General features: G+C 29.9%; 1 protein-coding gene across 1 annotated transcript in view; it reads left to right on the top strand.

The window, feature by feature from the left end:
- Teh1 (tipE homolog 1 phospholipid transfer protein) overlaps positions 1-16,460 on the top strand; it is a 256,889-nt gene extending 240,429 nt beyond the window's left edge. Inside the window, exon 2 of the mRNA XM_075370244.1 lies at positions 16,058-16,460. Coding sequence (XP_075226359.1) covers positions 16,058-16,121 — 64 coding nt within the window. The 3' untranslated portion in view covers positions 16,122-16,460. The remainder of the gene's footprint in view (positions 1-16,057) is intronic.
- The last annotated feature ends 8,052 nt before the right edge of the window (positions 16,461-24,512 follow it).

Here is a 24,512-nt window from a genome sequence, read left to right as displayed (position 1 = left end):
TTGCATATTTGATTATATAATTATTGGTAAACAAAACAAATATACTATAATTAGACTAAAGTAATGCACAGTATAATATGAACAATTAAGTAATTAAATGTACTTACTTTTACATTTTATATTCCGAAGGTTAAAAAAAATGTCGTGCGCTAAAAAAATTAAGTACAAATTTCATACAATTTTCATTTAACTGACAATTATTTATTTACACTTATTTTAAACAATTTACTATTACAACTAAAATGTATAATATTAAAACTTCCTCTTGTTATTGTATAGATTTTTATAAAAAAACTACTGTGACCACTGTATATACCAGTGGTTCCCAAAATTTTCGGAGTCGCGGCACCCTTTTTCAATTAAAATTTTTCCATGGCGCCCTACCCTAAGTAAAAGTATGACTACTCTTAAGTAAGAGATAAAAATAAAAATATTAGACTAAAGTAATGCACAGTATAATATGAACAATTAAGTAATTAAATGTACTTACTTTTACATTTTATATTCCGAAGGTTAAAAAAAATGTCGTGCGCTAAAAAAATTAAGTACAAATTTCATACAATTTTCATTTAACTGACAATTATTTATTTACACTTATTTTAAACAATTTACTATTACAACTAAAATGTATAATATTAAAACTTCCTCTTGTTATTGTATAGATTTTTATAAAAAAACTACTGTGACCACTGTATATACCAGTGGTTCCCAAAATTTTCGGAGTCGCGGCACCCTTTTTCAATTAAAATTTTTCCATGGCGCCCTACCCTAAGTAAAAGTATGACTACTCTTAAGTAAGAGATAAAAATAAATAAAACTCGTTTATCTTCATTATTTTTTTACTTTATTAACATTAAATTATAATTATAAAGTCTTGATTCAATTAATTATGAAGCTTTAGTAATATTTCGCGGCGCTCCTGTGAAGGCCGCGGCTTTCCCGGGCGCCGCGGCGCACAGTTTGGGAATTACTGATAAATAGTGTATATCGGTCATAAATCAAACGTATGCAAACAAAACCATTTTTTTTTTTTAAATTAAACAATTAAAACAAAGAAAAGAATTAAAAAATACCGACACTTTTCTTTCTGATGTAATTTTAACAATGTCATATTGATTTATAAATTAATGGAAATCATAGTCACAGGAATTATTTATAACCATATTCATCAGTCACCAAGTTGGATCGGTGAAGTATATGAATCAACATTTTTCTTGTGATGAGTTATTACAAAAAGAAAAACAAATAAAACAGTGAGACAATTAAAACCGGGTTTTAATAATTATAGTAATACCTAGTCGTAACACAATTGTTTTACGGGAAGAAAAAATTCCTTCTTCTGGCTTAATTCTAGATGACAAACCTTCCAAAAGATCACGAAGTGTGATCTACTCAAAACAACGATTGTTCAGTATAAATTTCGTCTGAATCCTAGACACTCGTTTAAAAAACAAACTCAGCCCTTATGTCTTGTATTCAGGATATGAACTTATATGAGATAACAAGATTTGGTAGTATAAAGGTTTTTGAACTGTTAAACGATTCAGGATATTATTATTGGATCTTTACTGAAATAATGTTGGAGGGCGTTGCATATAAAGTGTAATTTTCGATATAGGTGTGTGTTTTATTGGGTTAATTTTTATCGTCTTTCCTATTAATATTGGATGTTTACTGAAATAATCTTGGAGGGCCGTGCATATAAATTTTCTTCTGCGATATTGAGTGTATGTTTTCATTGGTTTAATTTTTATCGGGTTTCCTATTATTTTTGGATCTTTACTGAAATAATCTTGGAGGTGTGTGCATATAAAGTGTAATCTGTGATTGAATAAAGTAAAACGTTTGAATATGACGTCGATTGTATTGGGATATGTACTGGATTTCGATGGCATGATCGGATCATTTGAGTGCATTACCCGTGGGATGACGAAGTAGTTATTATGATAAAGATAGTTTAAACTTTAAAATATTTACTATTTTTAAATACCTTTATCCGACTCAAATATCTGTGAATTTACTTTGATGATTTTATTATTTGTTATCTCTTACCTTTGTTTTTGTTAATAAATTGGTTCGTTTTGTATCATGAGATATGATGCAAGTTATTAATATAGTATTTATGTGGGCTGTCTTTGTATGGTCTTCTGACACGTTACTCTTAACCGAATATTTATTTACGGTCGCAGTCATTTTGGCGACTGATTTTAAAAATAAATTGCTGAAAAAAGTTATATACGAGTTTATATAATACATATATCATTATAAACTAATAATTGTAACATTTTAAAATGTGACAGTTCTTATACTGACTCTGCACACACACACACACACATCCAGACATATAAATGGTTGTGCACAGAGAATTAATAACGTGTGAGAATCTTTAAATAATTTTTAATAGTTAAACATAGAAAAATTAAATTGAACATACGCTTCTACCTCGAAACAATTTCGCTATTAAACCGCCACACCCCAAGCATCCAGGAGATCGCCATAGCGGGGAATAACTCAGAAATTTTTAAAGTAAAATGTAGGGTTATGACAAATCATTTTAAAGACCGCTGAAAAACAAAAGCTATGACAAAAAACTTTTGTTACGACAATTTTAACCAAGTTGGCGGCAAATTAATGTTTTTCACAGCTAGGTTTAAAAGTGAATCAGGAAAGTGTTGGAGGAAAGAACTTTCTAGTTCATCCATTCCTTTTTAATTCATAAAATAATATCAGATCTATGTCCATCACTCGTCTCCATTATTTCAATAAGATTTCAAATTATTACAGTCACATTGCAATGACAATTCGAATGATACCAAATTTATTGCAGATCGCCGTCAGATCCTGGAATGCACTTCTTTTTTAGAAAACGTCGTGAGCATTTTAATAATTAATCAAACCGGTAAACGATAGAGTAATAAAAAAGCGTTAAATGAACAATACTCATATGTTATAACAAAATTTTATCGTCATTCTTTCACAGGGTCTAAATTTTTATGTTTTCTTCTTTTACTTTTACATATTTTCCTCTTCTTATTTTTTTTTCTTTTACTTAAATAAAAAGAAAACAGAAAATGAAACGCGAGTGTTATTTAGTACATTTACGTAGAAATGATTGTGATTTTAACGGTGTACGAATATTTAAATGTTTTAATAGTTTATTTGAGGACACAGTAACACGGAAAATTCACCCGTCAATTTACACGACGCTTAGTATAACTTGCAAAGCTATTATTTTATCAACAGCCAATAACCGGAGAACTAATGGTGGATAAACGCTCAAATTGAGTGAAAACGACGAGAAAAGCTTAATAAGACATATTTTTAGAGTTTTTGTACGTGTTTCATGCGGCATATTAGATTATAATGTCGCAACAAAAGGTAATTTCCTATACTATTTTGTAGAGAAATTTCAGCAATAAAAATTAAATTGCGTGAGTTAACAGAAAATGTGATCGCCCTCTACTTTTTACCTTATTATAAAACGAGTTATTAAGGTCCAGACCCATCGTAAAATACATGATACAATTAATGATGTGAATATAACTTTCTCCTTCTGTAATTCCCTGACGTAAGTCCAGAATTATTTTATATTTATTTTTGTAACGGAGAAAAAATCTTACATTTGTAGGTACAAAAAAGTTCAAAATAATTTTCTTTGAGAATTTCGTTTCTACTGCTGTTTTGATTATTATAAACTAAATTCAATTGTAACTTTCCAATCCTTTTATTGTTTTTCCGTCTTTTTTATTACTCTTTCTTCCCGCTCATCCTCTTCTCATGTTTTTCTCCTTCGTTGCACTCACCTCTTCTTCTGCTTATAGCTCCATTTTCTTTTTCTCTTCTCTTCGTTCATATCGTTCTACAGTTCTCCTCTTTAACATCTTCTACTCTTCTTTAACCATCTTTCTCATTTATGTCACTCCTTCCTTCTTACCTATCTACGGCTTCTAAACCTCTTTTATCTCCTTCTTTTTCACTTCTTCTTCGATTGATTATTTCCTTCTTTTTTGTGTCACTTTTTCAGATGAAAAAAAATCCTTTCGTTAGGATTTTAAATTTAGCCGTACAATTTACCCGTTTATGTGAAATAATTCACGAGGAAAGGTAAATAACTTGGAAACTGATTCTAGAGCTTGAAATATAAAAAAAAAGCTTGTACTAATATATATCCGAAAACGCTTTGTTATTGAGTTACGGCTAGCGAAAAATTTTACCTAGATTTCAGTTACTCCAAGAACTGAGGACCTACTGAATATTTTAAGGCGCTGTATAAGGAATAAACTTGATGGTTTTTTAAATATTTTATAACCTTAAAAATCTAATAAAGTAGGTCCCAGAACTGCACCGTGCAGTTCTGGTACAGTTTTATTATATACGGTTGGATACTGGACAGATAAATATTTTATTTGTTAAATATAGATAAAAGCGACTACTTAAAAAAAAAAATGTACATAGTTAAACCGAGAAAAAATAAAATACATATCTTATTTTTTTAATTTTTAAATACTTAATAATTATTAGTTTTTCTAAAATTGTATTAATTCATTCTTTAGCCTGTTGCTTTAAAAGTTAAAAGACGTAATACAAAATACCACGATATCGTTATAAAAAGGAGTGTAATAAAATATTATCTCTTTTGGCAATCATCCTATGTGATACACTACCGCATACGTTTTCCAGTATAATGCTTGTAGTCTCTAATTTAAAACATTTTCTTCTCTGTTTAAAAAAAAAGAAAAGATTTTTCTTTGTTTACTTTATTTACATGCTATTAAAACTTTTTTAAGTTAAAATTTTTGTTTGTCAATAATAATAAGCTTAAGACACGTCAACTCTAACGACCTTTATTGTCGCGGGAACTCAGTTACGTTTTGATTTACTGAAATATATCGTAATCTATTTCAATAAACCACCTTTAATGTAGGAAAAAAACACAAGATAAGGGCAAAGATCTGCAATTGATATAGCGATTGAACTGTAAGGCATATATGCATAATAAATATTTAATAAGGATGATTATTTTTTTAGTCGCTTTATATTATTTTGGGAATATCTGGTTAGTTTTTCAAAAAAAATGCTCCACAAATGAGGTTTTGGTTTTGTTTCAATCAAAATAAATTTGTTTATCTCACGAGAATTGTCATCTAATAAGACAGCCGATTGACAGGAACAAGACAATCAATCAGAGTTCTATTGGGAGGGTTGTAATTACAGAACGTTAATTATTATCGTATAACATGTTAATTAATTATATTATTATGTTAATTAATATGTTACTATTACGTATACCATTAACATGTACTATTATAATGTTTTTTCATAATATCGTAACAGTCAATAAAAAATTGTACATACACAAATTTAAATCTTCAGAATATTAAAAAAAATATATAATGTTTGTAATTAATATAAACATATAATATTTTAAATATTAATTTAATGTTTTTTCCCCCCTACCGCCAGGAACCAGACCCCCAATTAAGCGTGAACACGGTTCCGGGAGGTGCCTTTTCCTCTAGTCGCCAAACGAGGGAAACGTCAGGCCCGGGCATGCCGTTCCCGGCCACCATCACCCAGCAACCGGGACTCGGTCCTTTGTGCTTCGCCTTTACGAGAACACCCTCGGAGGGACGGCCCCGCCGGGACTCAGTCTTTTAGCTCAGTGGCTCGAGAGTCCCCGCACTTCATAATCACCGTGCACCCAAACCAATGTATTTTTTTTTTTTTTTTATATTCCCACCTACTCCTCTGGAACGGATCTACAATCAAGTTTGACTCGCGCCAAAGGAATGTCTTTTACTCTAGCTCGCCTCCCCGCCCGCCGACTGTATGTCCGGCACGGCAGGTCAGTTCACCGGTGAGCTCTTTTATTTCGTAGGTGGAAATTCCACCTACGACAAGCCGTCATCAGCGAGCGGTTTCTTCTTGACGAGCTTCCTCATCTTTCTTCTATATAACTGCGGTTATAAACGACGAGATCACATTAAAGTTATCCTCGTTAAGTAGCATTTTATCCACCACATTCTCCGTAGATAATGGCCCTATACGTCTTACACAGGATTGCCTGCTTTCGGTCCAACGGTTACATTCAAATACTACATGTTCAGGGGAATCATATGCCCCACAGGAAGGACAGTTGTTGTTATCTACCCTTAGTCTTGCACATGAATAGGACCTGAACGACCCATGCCCTGTAAAAAATTGCGTTATCCAGTAATTTATGTCCCCGAACTTCCTTTCTATCCATGGTCGGATCAAAGGTATCAAACGATGTGTCCATCGTCCCGTGTTGGCTACATCCCAACGATTATGCCAATTACGCAGCATCTCTTCATATGCTTCTTTAGAAGGTTGTCCACATGCTATACTCACTCGCATCTCCGCCAGTTGTTTAAGCAGAGGAACTCCTGCAATTACGAGTACTGCCTCGGTGGAGACTGAAGAATATGCGCATATCACTCTTAAGCCCATGCGCCGTTGGAAATAAAGAGAAATCTTCGCAGACTTACTGGGGTGCATAAGAGACTGTTGCTGGGGGTGGTCTCAGCCTACAGAACAGTCTCATATGAGGCGCTATGTGTTCTGTCTGGGGTCCCCCCTATAAAGTCTATACTTGGCATTGAGTAGGGTAGAGAGGATGCAGGGATAGAGGTACAAGAAACAAAATATAGATTAAGAACAAAGTGGCAAAATAGATGGAGAGTGCAGGGGACCGCCAAACGAACAAATGATCTAATCCCAGATTTATTTAGATGGTCGGATAGAAGATTCGGAGAGGTCGACTTCTATCTTACTCGGTTCTTTACAAGTCACGGAAATTTTAACGAGTACCTGTGTAGAATTGGAGGAAGACCGGACACGGTCTTGTGTGTCTTGTCTGCATGTATTGTGGGATAGAAGACAGTGCCGAACACACATTTTTTGAGTGTGGTAAATGGAGAACACTCAGGGCCACCTCAGGAATCATAGGAAAAGCCCCGTAGAAGTATTTAGATATATGATGGTCAACGAGAATAATGGAGGAAGGTGGCGGACTTCGCGAGGGGGTTATATCACAGAAGGATGCGGTTGAGAGGACACTAGGTTTTTAGGGATAGTGATAGGGAAGGGCGGACAGCCCCAGTGGTGAGAGTCGGCATGCTGAAGTGTGCCGGCTTCAAGGATCCACTGGGGACCCTATGGGAATTTAGGTTAGGGGAATAATTGTAAAATTAAATTAGATAAAAGAGAAAAGACCCAACACCACCTCAACACAAATCACGGTATGGCGCGTGGTGTCAGAAAAGAGGGCAAAAATAAAATAAGTACTCAAAAGATCTGACCGGCGAGCCGACCTGCCATGCCGGACATAAAGCCGGTAGGCTGGAAGGCTCGTTAGAGTATAGCAGACACTCCCCTGGGAGGCGTAATACCAACCAGTCGGACCGGCCCAAGGGAGTAGAGATATAAAAAAAAAAAGCAAAAAAAAAGCTATACGGTGGTTTTATACATGAACTTTATGTACTTTGTATGTATGTACTTTATTTATATCTTTCTGTATATGTATTTTTTATTGAAGGTGTTCATTGAAAACGCCTTTTTATAATAATACTATTTACCTGCAGTTCAGGACTCGGAACGAATTTTAAATAAACTAATTGTGAGATAAAAATTTAAAAAAATGTATAACGCGGAAAAATCTATAATTACTGACATCCCATGCGGCAGACGATTCCGGTCGTACCAATAGTATACTCCTGTATTAAGCCTATACTATCATCTCTACTGTATGGATGATGAAAATTTTTTAAATTACTAATTTTTTTGTTGTATTAAAAGCATTGCGGTAGTTAAATCTGTTGATAATACCAAAAAAATAAATGATTTGAAGTGTTTTTTTTTTTCAAATATAAACTTCTTTTACTTTCCCGTCTAGCAGAGCTATAGCTCTATAAGGAAAATATTGTAATAGTTCCAGTTTGAGCATATGTGACGTTTTGACTCCTAAGGAATCCAAAAAATCAAAACACCGGATGGAAATTTTTTGGACTTTCGTATGTACGCGCACAATCGTGTGTGTGTGTGTGTGTGTGTGTGTGTGTGTGTGTGTGTGTGTGTGTGTGTGTTGGGTGAGTGGTTGTGGATGTGTGTGTTCCGTGTTGGTCTTGTGTTGATCACTTTATATCTTCAAAACTTCTGGACCGATTTTTGACCAAACTAGGTCAGATTACTTCTATATCTGAGGCATTGATGCCATTAAATTTTCAACTTAAAAGGTCAAGGGGGTGAGGCTGTACAGCAAGGTCACTCCGTTAGTATCTCGAAATTTCGCCTAGTTAAGGCCATATTTTTCTTAGTTAAAGATTAAAAAATAATAATATTTGCAAAAAAGGATTTTTGCAAAGTCGCACCATCACCTCAAGAAGTGCTCTAAACTACTGATATATTGTGACGTCACAGATGAGCGGTAGAATTAAATAAATGAATAATATTTAAAGTGTAAAATAGTAACTCGGTCTCGCCGGGTCTCGAACTTTAACACCGACTCTGTCGACTCTGTATATGGTACGTTAATCCTAGCGCGCGCTTTAGTTAGAATCATTGAATTAAATAAGGGAAAAATTATTATATTTAAAAAATGATAAAATATTTTAAATTAAGTTGTGTGTGTATGTGTATGTAAGAGATACATTAGAAACAATCCACAGTTGTAGGATTTTTCCGGAACGCGACTTTAGCCGCGTGTCGGGAAGTCATACAACTATGTCATCAGCTTTGTTTATATATTTCGGATGCACCACACATTGAACACTTATTTTTCATTTCCAGGTTGTCTTAATCAAAATTTAAAAAAAAGTATTTCCTTCATTATTTACGTAGTCTGAAAATAAGGGGAAAAATTGACGAAGACATCTCTAACTATTTATTGTTGTAGACAGGAGTTTGTCATTAGAAAAGGAAAATTACTTGAATTTGTGGGGTTTGTTGTTTTTTTTTTTTTTTTTAACTTTTAGACAAAAACCTTTCACACTGTAAAAAAAAATCTTCACACTTTAAATATTTATTAAGGCTATATTAACGTAGGCAAAAGGAAATAAATATTATATTTAAATATATTTAAAAAATAGCAAATGTAATTAATTAATAAAATTATTTTAAATACTTTTTGTTACTGGATTATATTAATAAATGTTTTTTTTTTATTTACGAGATAAAATGTGTGAACGTTTCTTCTTACAGTTTCAATCACCTCAAATACTGTCAGAATACCCTACTTCCGTACACCCTTCTGTAACAGAATTGGCTTCGTTCACGTGAATGAAAATCCTAGAAAATCCCAATCCCGTTAGTAGATAATTTAAGCTTTACCTTTTTTTCTTCTATTTCTACTCTACGTATATTAAACGTTTCTTTACTTTTCTCTTAAATTTAATTATATTTATTTATAAATACATTATACGTTCTTTTGACCTTATAAAAAAATAAATAATGGTTTTTACCTAGTAATTTTTTTAAATATGCAGAAAAAGTAATAAAACAATAATACGTCCAAATATTACACGGTCTAGCAAACTCGTCCTTTTTACCGAGCATCCTTTTTATTGAGTATAAATGTCTATCAACTCTAATCGCTCTTAAAACCATTTCATTTTCTATTTTATCAACCACCAGAATTTAATTTTTTTCTATAATATCGCATTCCGAAGTAACCAATTTTTTACTTTCCAGGCGAACATACATTAAAGAAGAAAGGCGGTGATCATGTCAAAAATACGGCATCGGATTTTTGCAAATATTTATGTTTTAGAGTCAGTCCATCCGGTTCAACTGTAACAAAAAAACATATGTATGTAGGTATGTGCGTCGTACAGCTTTTTACCTCGTATGTGAGGATTCACCACACAGATTTTCTTCAAATTTGTCACAAATATTTCTTCTATATTTGACACATCGATCTTCAAATTTTAAAAGTTCAAATTTTTAATTTTTCTTCAAAACTCGTTAAAAAGCGGGACTATCTTGAAAAACCAATTTCGATTTTCTTCAGAGATATTTTAAAGAAGATTTTATTAAATCAGATTTGTTACCTACAATGAAAAAAATGTATAAATAATCCAAAAAAAATTTTTAAACACCAACTCCACCCCATCTGTTAAAATTGGAATTATGTTTTTCTTTTTTTTCCTTATCTCCCTTCAGTTTAAATATTTTCATTTTTATTTATTTTTTTTTTTTTTAAGTTTATACTTCATGTATAGACCCATCAATGAAATGTCTACAATGTTGTTTTTAATTATAGACCCCGGAGCAAAAATGCTGGAAAGTTTTTTGAAAATTTTTCTTTTTTTACCCTTTATTGAAGGAGATGTTAAATTTATAGAAAACATTACTTAATCAAATTTGTTAAGGTATATGACTTACTGCGCAGTGGAGGTGAGGAAGCGATTGATAGATTATACAAACTGGTGTTTAATATTTATGAAAAAGGGGAATTTCCGTCAGACTTCAAAAAAAGTGTTATAGTAATGATACCAAAGAAAGCAGGGGCAGATAAATGTGAAGAATACAGAACAATTAGTTTAACTAGTCACGCATCAAAAATCTTAACTAGAATTCTATACAGAGGAATTGAGAGGAGAGTGAAGGAAGTGTTAGGAGAAGACCAATTTGGTTTCAGGAAAAGTATAGGGACAAGGGAAGCAATTTTAGGCCTCAGATTAATAGTAGAAGGAAGATTAAAGAAAAACAAACCGACATACTTGGCGTTTATAGACCTAGAAAAGGCATTCGATAACGTAGACTGGAATAAAATGTTCAGCATTTTAAAAAAATTAGGGTTCAAATACAGAGATAGAAGAACAATTGCTAACATGTACAGGAACCAAACAGCAACAGTAACAATTGAAGAACATAAGAAAGAAGCCGTAATAAGAAAGGGAGTCCGACAAGGATGTTCCCATCTCCGTTACATTTTAATCTTTACATGGAACTAGCAGTTAATGATGTTAAAGAACAATTTAGATTCGGAGTAACAGTACAAGGTGAAAAGATGAAGATGCTACGATTTGCTGATGATTTAGTAAGTCTAGCCGAGAGTAAAAAGGATTTAGAAGAAACAATCAACGGCATAGATGAAGTCCTACGCAAGAACTATCGCGAATTATCGCGTGAAAATAAACAAGAACAAAACAAAAGTAATAAAATGTAGTAGAAATAACAAAGATGGACCACTGAATGTGAAAATAGGAGGAGAAAAGATTACGGAGGTAGAAGAATTTTGTTATTTGGGAAGTAGAATTACTAAAGATGGACGAAGCAGGAGCGATATAAAATGCGAATAGCACAAGCTAAACGAGCCTTCAGTAAGAAATATAATTTGTTTACATCAAAAATTAATTTAAACATCAGGAAAAGATTTTTGAAAGTGTATGTTTGGAGCGTCGCTTTATATGGAAGTGAAACTTGGACGATCGGAATATCTGAGAAGAAAAGATTAGAAGCTTTTGAAATGCGGTGCTATAGGAGAATGTTAAAAATCAGACGGGTAGATAAAGTGACAAATGAAGAGGTATTGCGGCATATAGATGAAGAAAGAAGCATTTGGAAAAATATAGTTAAAAGAAGAGACAGACTTATAGGCCACATACTAAGGCATCCTGGAATAGTCGCTTTAATATTGGAAAGACAGGTAGAAGGGAAAAATTGTGTAGGCAGGCCACGTTTGGAATATGTAAAACAAATTGTTAGGGATGTAGGATGTAGAGGGTATACTGAAATGAAACGACTAGCACTAGATAGGGTATCTTGGAGAGCTGCATCAAACCAGTCAAATGACTGAAGACAAAAAAAAAGCTATATGAATGTTTTTTTTGTTTTTTTTAAATGCCCGTTAAAATATATTTCCCATCTTTAAAAACCTATATATTTTTTTTTGTTTTTTTTCTCTAACGCTTTTAATTTTTATTATTAATAGCTGAAAAATTCATACAATCCTTTGCCACTTTTTTACTGTATTACATTAAAAAATATCGGTTAGTAATTTTATATGATGTAAGGCATTAATCTTGCTTAATATGAACATCGGCATTGTTATAATGCTACAGGTGTATAATATTAAAAAATGGCATCCGTGTATTAAATTTAACAGCGAAGTATTCTTCTGTGATAAAATATATGTAAACTATAATAATCTCCTTTAATTTGAATTTTTAATTGCTTTTTATCCAGTTGTACGAATGTGCAGTATACTATTACGTATAAAGGATTATTCTAATCGGGTCAAAGCTTCCGTGTCAGGGTTTTGACGTTTTGACGGAACGGAACGGAAAAGTACCGGGGATTATTATTATTCTATTCATTGCAGAACCTGGACATCAGTTTCTTGTTGCTGGGTGTATTTATTTATTTGGCTGGCATTTAATTTTAGCGGCGCTTATATATTTAATTTTAGTTTAAGATGGACGGAGTTTACGACTGCGTTCCAATCCCTCGCACATCGTATTTTGAAGTATTTTACTCGAGTTATTCCTGAAGAAATTAGCAAGATATTTTCATTTTCACCTGACGCGATTTCCCTTTAGTACGTCCAGCAGGCATTTTGGTGTTAATGCTTTCGGTCTAGTAGGAATGCACCTGATGGGGCTCCAGTTTTTGGAGGGTCCAATGAGTTTTCTTCATGGAGGGAATCGCATATGATATCTGTAGGCGGTTGTCTGACGAATAATTGTATTAGCATTGAAAATATTTGTATGTTGGCCTGTTTTTTGGTTGATATCTCCAAACTTGATGGACCGATTTGGATGAAATTTGGCACGATGATCCCTGGGTATATAGATAATTGATGCCGTTTAATTTTTGTCACGATCGATAAATGGGATCCATTAAGAAAGATCTAAATCTCATGATTTCCGTACAATAAAATTTTACCCAAGATGTAGATCAATAATCTAATGCTCGTTATGTAGGTAATGTACTTTCTGATGGTGTTTGTTCTTACTCAAAAAGCCCACAAAAACACGGGACAAAAAAACACTTTATCTTTTTTGTTGTTTCCGGACTCAAAGTCACATTGTTTTACCGATTAGATGATTTCAATACGTTAGTGTGTCACTTTGATTATCTATTTGGGTAATTTCATTCAGAGGTGGCAATTTTCAGAGTGGAAAATTCTAGTCTGAATTTTTATGAAATTTTGAATGATTATTTTTGAGTACGGATCATAGATACTATTTTATTTGGTTACCTTCCTTCAAGGGCATCTCCTTGATCCCCACCAAAATCAAGGGATGTACGGTCACCGTAATTTCCATACCGCAAAACGTTACTCTGATTAGGTAATTTTTTACATATTTTAGTTTCTCATAGAAAGTTTATACATTTTTGGTTCACGATGAATCCCACCGTACCCTAAATTAAACGGGTGAAAGTAAACAAATTTATTCACGTTTTCGTATCGATAAAATTCTTATTTATTGGCTAAATTAGGTCGTGTATTTAAAAGGTTACACAATTTTATTTTGATGTCGCCAGAAAAAGAAGATGGGTAATTTATACTTAGATCTAATTAAATATCTTGATAACGGTTTGTCATACTATTTTAACATTTCTCACGGTGAATCCGGTGTGGCTCTGTTAAAAAAAAAGTTAATGCTTCCGTGGAGCCACCAAAATTGATTCGTATTTTTTTGTAAGAAAATCAACGAAATGGAATTCCATAAGGAAGAATACGTAATAAAATTAGTCGAAAGTATGCCGATGTGATTTCGCGAATTTATTAAAGCTATGAGCGTATTAAAATTTTATTCTTAAATAATATTTTGCAAGGGGCGAACCTCTCAAAAATCAAACTTGCACAACGAGAAGTAGTGCAACTGTTTGCCGTATCATAATTCAAGGAGCTATCATGACAACCACCGGTGCACGATTGCGAAATAAGTTACGACACGGTCTTGGCAAGTATTGCAACTTTGCAAGAGTGAATATTGGACATTATAGAGAGTTGCAAACCGTATATCTTCTACGGCTGAGAAAATAATGGGATTATTTATTTAAACCGATGATAAAATATATTGTTTACGGAAATTTTATTTAATGTTTCAAAGAATACATTAAAAAATACATTTCTGATGCAATACGTTATTATTCATAACTTCTGCTTTTTCTCCAATATCGATCGGTGTAAAAAACATTTCTTCCTCAGAATCCGATATAATTAACAAAAGGATAAACAGTGTAATATAGAAACTTCGTTAGCCATCGGTGTACTTTCAAATTAACTTCTCCTGCTAACTACTAAATCGAATTAAAATCAAAGTAAAACAATCTGATGTGGACACCGCATAACTTCCTTGTACGCTATTAAATTACATATACACGCTTTTTTGCTGCACTTAATTTAAACTTATTCTATTTGAAAGTGAGATGCGATCCTCCAATTCTTTAATAAATTGGACAGTTCCACAATTCCTGATATATTAGTTTTTATTAACATCAAATATTACAGTTATTAATCCAACAATCTTACATAAAATATTAGAGTAGAGAAAAAGTCCCTTTATTAATCATATTACCAGATCAGTATTATTCCTATCTTCGAGAGTTTTTGATTAACAACGTTTCAGATTTGCGGTGTGTCGTTTAAATAAAAGTTAATAATAATTATACTATTCCGTTTAGTGAACTCCTGTATACTAGATACAAATTTTAATTTCGACCTTACGGTGTAAAATATTCAGTTTTTATTATTGGATTATTTGGTGAATAAATTAAAGATGAAAAAGATATAATCATACAGGAAAAATAATGATAACATGAAGAAATATAGTTCAAAACAACTACGATACAATGTTAAGAACAAGGGAGGAATAAAAACATTAAGAGATGATAATTTATCTATCATCTCTTAATTTTTTTATTAATAAAGTGGAAGAAAATACTAAGACCAAGGAAAGAATATAAAGATTAAGAGAGGGATGATGAATATAAAGAGAGAGAATGTTTAAAAACTAGAGAACGTGAACACAAATTAATATCAGAAGAATTATATCAAGCCAAAGAGCTATTAAATGATTGGCAATAAAAAACGAATAAACGAAATGATTATCAACTCCGATTTAGGGAGAATATTGTCCGACCATATCAGAGTAATGAACTAAAAGATAAGAATTTTTTGCAATTTATTAAAGATCGGGCATGTATGCCTCAGTGTGTATGTTTTTCTTGTGAGGATCTATTTTTCAGTCACTGTGTAATTAACTTTAATGTAGGTGAAATTAAATAGAAATTCCAGAATAATTAAATAAAATTAAACTAGAAAATCCAAAATTAATACGGTTCTAAGTTATAATTTTCAATTAATATTAAATAATCATGTTTCACCAAATCTACTACATATGTGTTTATGTAATCCCTATTAAATTACCTTTACGCATTTATTATTATTTTTGTATAACTCTTATTTATTGTAATTTTTTTTTACAATCATGGGTTAATAATTAATTATTAATAAATGAATATATTTAAATTAAAAAAAAAGGAAATGTAGCCTGATTCGAACCGCTGTGCCTTCCCTTGTAAGATCCAAATATTTCATTAATTAAAATTATATTTGGCTCTAACTCTGCAAGCAATGAAAATAAGTACCACTTATGATATCGTTGATAAGCTCCCAATGAAGGCTTATCACTGCAGTTATGAAAAAGTACCAAATCGAAATGTTTTTGGGCTTTCTTTGGACACTTTTGGTTCAATCGACTGCACTCAAAAAGGGAGGTGCAAATCTAGATGCTACAGCAGTCCTAAACCAAAATTTCAACATTCTACGGCTAATTGTTTTTGAGTTATGCGAGATACGTACGTACAGACGTCACGCCGAAACTAGTAAAAATGGATTCAGGGGTGGTAAAAATGGATATTTCCGTGAAATCTGAAAACCGACATTTTTCGCGATCGCAATACTTCCTTTACTTCGTACAAGGAAACGATTTAGATTTAGATTTAGTAATTTTTATATCTATAATTATTATTCTAGCTAACTATATTTTAAATAAAATTTAATTTGAGTTTTTTTTCTTTTCAGTGACTGTTCTATTAGTACCCGGGTGGAAAGAATGGCATCTCAGGATCTTACCCGGCCTCTTTGACATAGGGAAGATACGGTGGATAGCTGCCAGTTGATGACGACCTCGCAATCAAGCGATCTTTAGAATATCAACCGCTTCTAATGAAATTAACAACAAAACAAAGTACTACAAAGAAAAAGCAAAACCTTCATCATCAGAGTAGTAAAACCACCGAAAAAAAATTATATCTTGACACCATCATAAACCTCTAATAAATAAACAATCACCATTCAGGGTGCACTCCGATGAGTAGTTGCCTTAAAATAAAAAATAATGAAAAAAAAATGGTTAAGAGTAGTGACTCGCCGATAATATACAACGGCTTCCTTTTTAAATTAATTATTTTTGTGATTGGATTATGTGCTGCACCTATTTAATAATTAAAAAATATTTATGTAATAATAATAATAGTATAAAGCATTTCCAAAAAGATATAATAATAACAACCGATTAATAAAATAAATACCTAAGGTCAGTAACAACAATTAAATTTGGTTTCATCAAATATTATCACTTATAGACTCAACGTATTACTACAGAAGTAAAATCGCGCCCAGTGTATTGTTGTTTTTAAATATATATAATATATATATATATATATATTTATATTTATATTACATTTAAAAAATAATGATAAATAATAATGTATGTAAATAAATATATACAGTACTGTATTTTAGATAAAACTATTTTGGATGAAGAAACCGCATTTGCTAATAACTTAGGAGTCGTATAGTTAGATTATTTATACAATATAATAATCAGTTAATCTATTTATTTAATAAATAACATTAAATATAATATATATATATATATATGATCGATGTGAATTCAATTTAAAAAAAAATTAATTATAAGAAGAGAATGTTTAATTAAATTATAGTTTACTAAGATTTTTTTTTAATTACAATAAAATATATATTTGGGTTAAATTGATATTACGATAACAAAAAATTAATGAATTTCATAATTAATGAATTTCATAATTTTTAAATTATTTAAATTATATTTTTGGCCTAATGAATTTTGCTTAAATTTAAAAATAAAATTATGTTTACAAGTAAAATATCGGAATGCGCTGAACGTAATTATTTTCTCAAGGACGTACGAGCGAATTAGTGTGGGGAAATAATTTATTATTGTCATAATGCTGCATGAAAATTGAGACATTAATGAATGATTCAAATTTACATCATTTTTTTTTTTTTTTTTTTTTTGATTTAAGGTAATGAAGAGTTTTTTTTTAATTTATTAAAAATTCTATTTTTATAGATTTACAATATGAAAATATAATTTATTATAATTACAAAAACAAAATATTTTTTTTTTTTTATTTTGTTTCGACGTAAATTTCAAACAAAATAATACAGTTTCTTTTAAAAATATGAGTAATTAATTACTCTCCTAATAAATTAAATACTATTTTGATTTTATTTTATTTTTATTATTAATTTTCAAATACCTTGAAAGATTTTTCATACTTACATCCCTTTGTTTTTTCAAATAATTTTTTTTTATTAAATGAATTATTATTTTATCAAAATTATGAATTTCGTTTATTCAGATTTACAGTTGAATATACTTATTTTTTAATTAATTAATTTTTATTTTAGCGTAATCTTATTAAAAAAAAAGTACATGAACGAAACAATAATGAAATTATTGATAATGTTGTTGTTTACGTATATATATATTTATATATATTGTGAAACTATGAGCGAAAAATATCATGTTATCTGTCATAGAGTTTATTTTTAAAAACAAAAAAAAAGATGTAAAAATTTGTATATACAGATATTAATTATTATGATTTATATAAATATATTTTTTCAAAATAAAATGAGATATTTTCGTATATAAATCCGAATTTATGTCTATTTTTTTTTTTTATGTAATTGTATTTATTCCACGTCAAATTAAATTTATATAATTTTTTTTTTTAAGATAAGTGTAAATTATTTTTTTATTATGCTAGTATATTTTTCAGTATGAATTTGCTAATTTATAGATGATAATATGAATTGTTTTTTATTGTAATATTGATAAAATTTTTTCCAACATCAGAAATAGTTATTTTACAGGTGGAAGACAGTTTCATATTGATGATTACACATCCTCTTCCCTTGAATAAATCATATATTCAAGATTAGTTGAAGATAGATAAGAAAATGTCACCTACACGACATAAAAGAAAGTAAATTATTATTTATTGTAGAAAAATATGTTTTAATGTATATTTTTAGATTATTAATATATTTGTCTTTAATTTTAATTAATACGTTTCATAGTTTTTTTTTTTTGTTTTATTTAATACTTGTACTATTTTAACTGTTGTATAATTACATATTAAATATTTATTTTAATTTAAATATATTATATTACTGTTATAATTTTATGTCCAGTAGATAATTCGACTTAAATAATTATTTAAGAAGAAATTTAAAAGTTTAACTAGCATTAAAAATAAGTATTTATTAATCTAACGTATATATTAGTTTTTTCAAAGAAAATAAAAATTATATTACTACTGTTATCGATTCAATGAAATATGCGTTTGCTTACATAAAAAAAAATCATAAAAATAAAAAATTATTGCATAATACTATGCGATAATACAGTTATTAAATTACAAAATATATGTTTGTTTTTTATTTTAATAATATAAATTACATAAAATTATTACAGATAGATATTAAATTTATTGTCTTCATTAACAGATTAAATTTCACTACCGATTAGAAGCGTAGTAAATAAATAATTCGTTATTTTCTACAAAAACAATACATAATTTCTTGCTTCGAACCAATATGTCCGTCTAACTTACAGCTGTAACGCACGCATCTAAATACAAAAAAAAAAATCAAAAGCCAGCTATCTCTGTGATTAATGATGCTCATTGTAAAGCTAAATCGCTACTTTCAACAGAATAAAAGATATCACTCTGCAGGACTGAACATCACCTATCAATGGATTCGGCGTTTCGATATGCAACCATTTTTATTTACGGTGAAAAATATAACGAAAACCCACTTTATTCTTCATTTCCTCAGTAAGCTGAGCACAGTTTGTTATTCTTGGGAATAGCTAGACAGTTTTTTGTTTTTTTAATCTCGCGTCTCATAGCAAGATATTTCATGGGAATTATCACTTATCGTTTCCTAAACAAGAAATTTTTCTTCTTTTCATTATAATATTAGAGAGTTACTTTTGAGCGCTAATTTAATAAATCTTTGAGAAATATGATACGAATCTATCGGTTTATATATTATAAAAACTTATTTATTATATTTAATAACAATTTGACTAATATTTATTAATAATGACAGTTTATCAATAAAAGTCTACTCCATTCTGTTATGCCTAATAATTTAAACCGTTTAGGAAAACAAAAGGTATAATACCAATGTACAAAACAATACAAACTTAGATGTCGTATCGACAAAAATTGAGGGAATTCAAATATCACGTATACAGTAAACGAATCTACTTGTAATGTAAAAAAAGAACAAATTTCAGATCATTTTTTTTCAACTAAGTTAGATAAAATATCGGTAAAACATTACATTTAAAATCAGGTCAGATTTCCGGGGTAACTATTCTGAAACGAGTTCTGCGGATTTGTTTTTTCTTGTTTCATTACATCGGATGCCAAATTAGTATTCCAATGTCACTACAATCCATTATTAAAGTACACAAATAGAATGTTTATTCTTGTTCTTACTTACCTTTTTAACAATCAGATTGTTTGATCGACAAAAGAGTTTTGTTATTTTTTTTTCCTTTTTTCTTAATATATTTTCTTTTTTAAGTTACTGAATTTAGATTAAAGTAAATATTAATATATTATCATTTAATAATAGTTATTTCTCTATTTATTTTAATTATTTTCAAAATATTTACAACGTTTCAGTCTTTAATTATTAAAAAAAAACCTATATAAAAATAAAAAGACTTTCAAATTCCACTCCTTCGGTATTAAAAAAAAAGAATATAATACACAGAAAATGAAGTAAATTTTTTTGGCACCATCAGGAGTAGAAATTCTGTAGGGTGATGACAGTACCAAATGATTTTTTCCCTTTTACACCTAAGATTTTTCAACTGATTTTATTTAAAAAAATAAAAGATTAAAATTTTATATAGAAAGAGAAGCTTACATTTTTATAAAAACAATGTTTACATCTCTAAGATGTTTAAAATCAAAACTTACAAAATTCTTCAATTGTTTGTTTGTTATTTTTGTTTTTTCATCATTTAGATAATTCAAGATCAATAAAATTCAAACAACAATTTTCATTAAAATAAAATACAAAGAATTGTAAAACACAAAATGTTTAACTGTATACAAAAAAAAATTTAAATAGTTTTATTAGATACACAAATACAATAAAAAAACCTCACTTGTAACTTCGCAAAGGAATGCAAGTCCTAAATATATTTTTGTGTAATATAACCATCAGTATTTATACAGAAAAATTTTAAAATGTAATACAACATACAAAATCCCAATAAATAAGCTTTAAATGATAATGAAAATAGAAGAAGCAAAAAAAAAATACTTAGCACGATTTAATTTAATATATTTTCGGAAAAAATCAAGAAAGTAAATAAGAATTTTCCACAATCAATAGTCGGGTGAAATTGTCATACCTGACCGGGATTCGAACCCGGGATCTCCGGATGAAATCCCGGGTTTGTGCCGCCATGTTGGTACAAATGATATTCGTTAATTTAATATTGATATAATTTAATTATCTTCGGAGTAATTTTACGTTTCTAAGTACTATAAAATATCCAAGTGTTTTTCTCTAAATTTAAAGGGGCACAAAACCAGAAAAAATTTATTTTGAATATAATGCAATAGGCTTTTAATACATAGTTTTTTTTTTCTTTAACGTCCGGGTTCACCGTTAAGTATGCTTCAGAGGATGAGATGAATGATTTGTAACGTATGTGAAAATGCCATGCTTGACCGGGATTCGAACCCGGGATCTCCGGATGTATAATATATAGCTAGCTACATGCAGCATTCTGTATTTTAATATTACTACACATGTGACTCACTAGGTGTCGCTAATGACCAATAATGCTGATGCGACAAAAAATCCGATAAATTTGAAAAAAAATCGTAGATAAGTTTTATTTGAAATTTATTTATTAACCAAATTAAATAAAATAAAATTTGACGAACAAATTAAAAATAATATAATTAATTAAAAAAATACTAAAATTAATATTAATTACAAAAATATACAAAATTTTCTTTGATTAATTTTTTTTTAATTTCTTTAAAAAAAATTGTTACAACGTATCGATTCAATAAATAAATTACTACATTTGGTAATTCTAGAATAAAAATTTAATTTACTTTTATTATTTATTTCAATAAACGAGGATTTAAAAGATTTTCTATTAGATTTCCTTAAACTATATGCCGCAGGTCCAAGACCCTGATGTTGCCGCACGCGTAGCGGCCGGACTTCCACCCGCAGAACTCTTTGTTTGGCATTATCTTTATAATGCCTCCGCTTTATAAAGATAATGTGGAGGCATTGCTTGTCCGCAGGTGGCTGGAAAGACAGATGAACCTCCCGAGATGAATGGACCGCAAACACGGAGTACGAGTTGACTCGGTACCTTACCGATCGTGAGTGTTTCAAAGCATACCTGTGCGCCCGGGCGTTGAGACTTTCTGCGAAATGAGACTATTACGCGAAGAGGATATTACGGAACACACGGAGTTCATGTGAGATCGGTTTCTGCAGCTTAGGGAAACATGCTTGAAAGAATTCGACGTGCTTATCCCAAGATAACATCATGGTGATTATGCTGCGAACCGAACGGGCGTGGCAAGCGGTGTCCACAATGTTGATCAAGTCAAATATAACGGAAGAAGTAAAGGAATGAATAATTTCCCCTGATTCTCTCTTCGGACTGTGTGTTCATATTAAAAGCAGGTCCCCCCCAAAAAAATAAGGAATATATTTATTAATTTAGAACTAATAAAAATGTAGTTACCTTTGAACTATTTTAGTTTTGTAAAATTTATCTCGAATTTGTGAACGGTAGTGGTTTTAAAGTTATTCATCTTATTTTTTAAAATTAATTTTAAATTGAGCTTTCTGTATTCGAAGGAAATAAATCTTTTTTTTTCAATACAATCCTGTTATCGTCAACCAGTTAAAAACATTGAAAATGTCTATGCTCGGGTGGTTAATTAATGTTTTTATATACGTTTTTTGCACTGTGATTAAGTTATCCATGTGGAAGTCAAAAGGTAACTCCATGCAATCGATCAGTGTTTCAGTTTGCATTAAACAAAATCAAAATATAACATTTTTAATTTATGTAGCTGTAGAATTTTGCGTAATTTTTAAAAGGTAAACCAGACAAATTTTTTTTAAACTTTACATGGTACCGCCTTCCGAATTACTAGTATTGTTTCAATTTAAATATTAATATCCCAAAAAATCTATAATCTGTTAACTACTAAGGTATACATTCCATTTCCTTTGATACTAAATTAAAAAATAGGTAATTTTATTAATAGAAATTTAATAAATTTTGCGTTTAAATCTCCTAGAATATTTTCTCAAGATTTATTTAGTAAATATAAGAAGGAATTAATTTAAAAATAAAAAAAATAGGCAGGCTGTATCAAGGGTATATTCATAAGTATTTTCGTAAATATATCTTATATGACCGATATTTTTGATGCTGTATTTTAATGAAATACATTTTCGTAATGGCTATTATTATGATATATTTAATATTAAACTCGTGTTCTTGATCGATTATTGCCTTATCGGCTTGTGAAGACAAATCCAGACATACCTATATCATTTTCTGTGTTATCACTTTCAACTGACATCGACGGTAATGGTGTGGAACCATCTCAAGACGTATTCGGCTGCTCAGCGGCGCGGAATTTCTTTTGCTGTCTAAACACTCGTCTGAATGATTAGAGTGTCGCTTTTCTCGATCGTCTTTGTTATTTCTTTAATTTTAGATTGTATTTATTAAATATATATACATATATATAAATTCCCAACATTCTTAAAACTATTTTTAAAATACGTAACTTTAAAAGCGCATTAGAATCGGCGGGAGAATGGAAGATACCGGTATAACGATAAATAATTTATTTTCATAAAGTATATTTTTGATATTTAAATATGCGATTCAAGTCAATCATGATTTCATTTTTTTTAAATGTTTTGAATGCACTTGTAATATTGTGGCAATTAATAAGATGTATCCTAGTAAAAATGTTTAAATTAAACATATTAAAATTTTATCTCTGTTTTTGATCTCCTTTAATTTAACTGAGAATTATTAGAAAACTAATGTTAAGTCAGATAGTGGATAGTTGAAAATTATCATTTTTAATAAAATTTTTCTTTTTAGTTAAGTTTCATTAGATCAAAAAGTTATTTAATCATTTTCGTGAAAAACTCTCTACAATTATTAATATCGATTTTATTGTTTTAATATTATAAAGATTTTTTTTAATATTACAAACATTAAATATATATCTATATTAAGGTTAGAAAAGATTACATCGTCTAATAGAAATTTTAATACCGTACTTCGTCGTAATATTTGCAGGAAAGTTCTCCTTTCAACACACAATGTTCACAATCGTGCTACAGACCTCTTCCGTAAATATGTTTCACAGTTCTCCAAGAAATCCGTAGGGTTTAAGTCTTTGTATATTCTGCTCCCATGTCATTTTGCTCTCATACACCGCACATATATACGATGTAGTCTAGAGTCTTGCTCGCCTCGCTTAAGTAATCTGCTCATTCTACTTTCATGAAGATAAAATATAAATTTAATAATTTACGTATTACTTATTAAAGAATTACGGTTTCATAGTTTAAAGTAGGTTATGTCAAATAAAATGAGGTAACAAGGACTTAACTTTAAAAGAGTTAACGACTAAACAAATTCAATAAATTTTCTTAAATTAATTACTGCGGTCACGAAACATCAGTAAATTTAAAAGTTTAACGTTCAATTCGATAATCTTTTAGTCAAGATAAAATTAAATAATTTATGATATTATTTATTTTTGTTTTTAAGCGATAATATTTATTCGTTAAATTATTTTTTAGTTTTACATTAAGTCAAAATTACTAAAACCGATAAATTATAAAATAAATTAAATACCGGTCGGAGATATTTTTGTTACTACTATCTACAACATTACAATTCGTTCAATAAGAAAACTTAATAATAAATTTGAAATTTAGGTTTTTAATGAACATTAACACTTTCAGGGAGAGTAAATTAATTTTTTGCAACTAAGGTATCATCATAGTTAGGATAAGAAAAATAAAGTAATAAATTAATACACCATTTCCTACATTAAACAATGGATATGTTATATACACGACGAACTACGATTAT

Source organism: Lycorma delicatula, chromosome 7, assembly GCF_047948215.1.
Source record: "Lycorma delicatula isolate Av1 chromosome 7, ASM4794821v1, whole genome shotgun sequence".
Classification (NCBI taxonomy): domain Eukaryota; kingdom Metazoa; phylum Arthropoda; class Insecta; order Hemiptera; family Fulgoridae; genus Lycorma; species Lycorma delicatula.
Note: the sequence above shows the minus strand (reverse complement) of the source record. Positions and strands in the feature narration are given on the sequence as shown.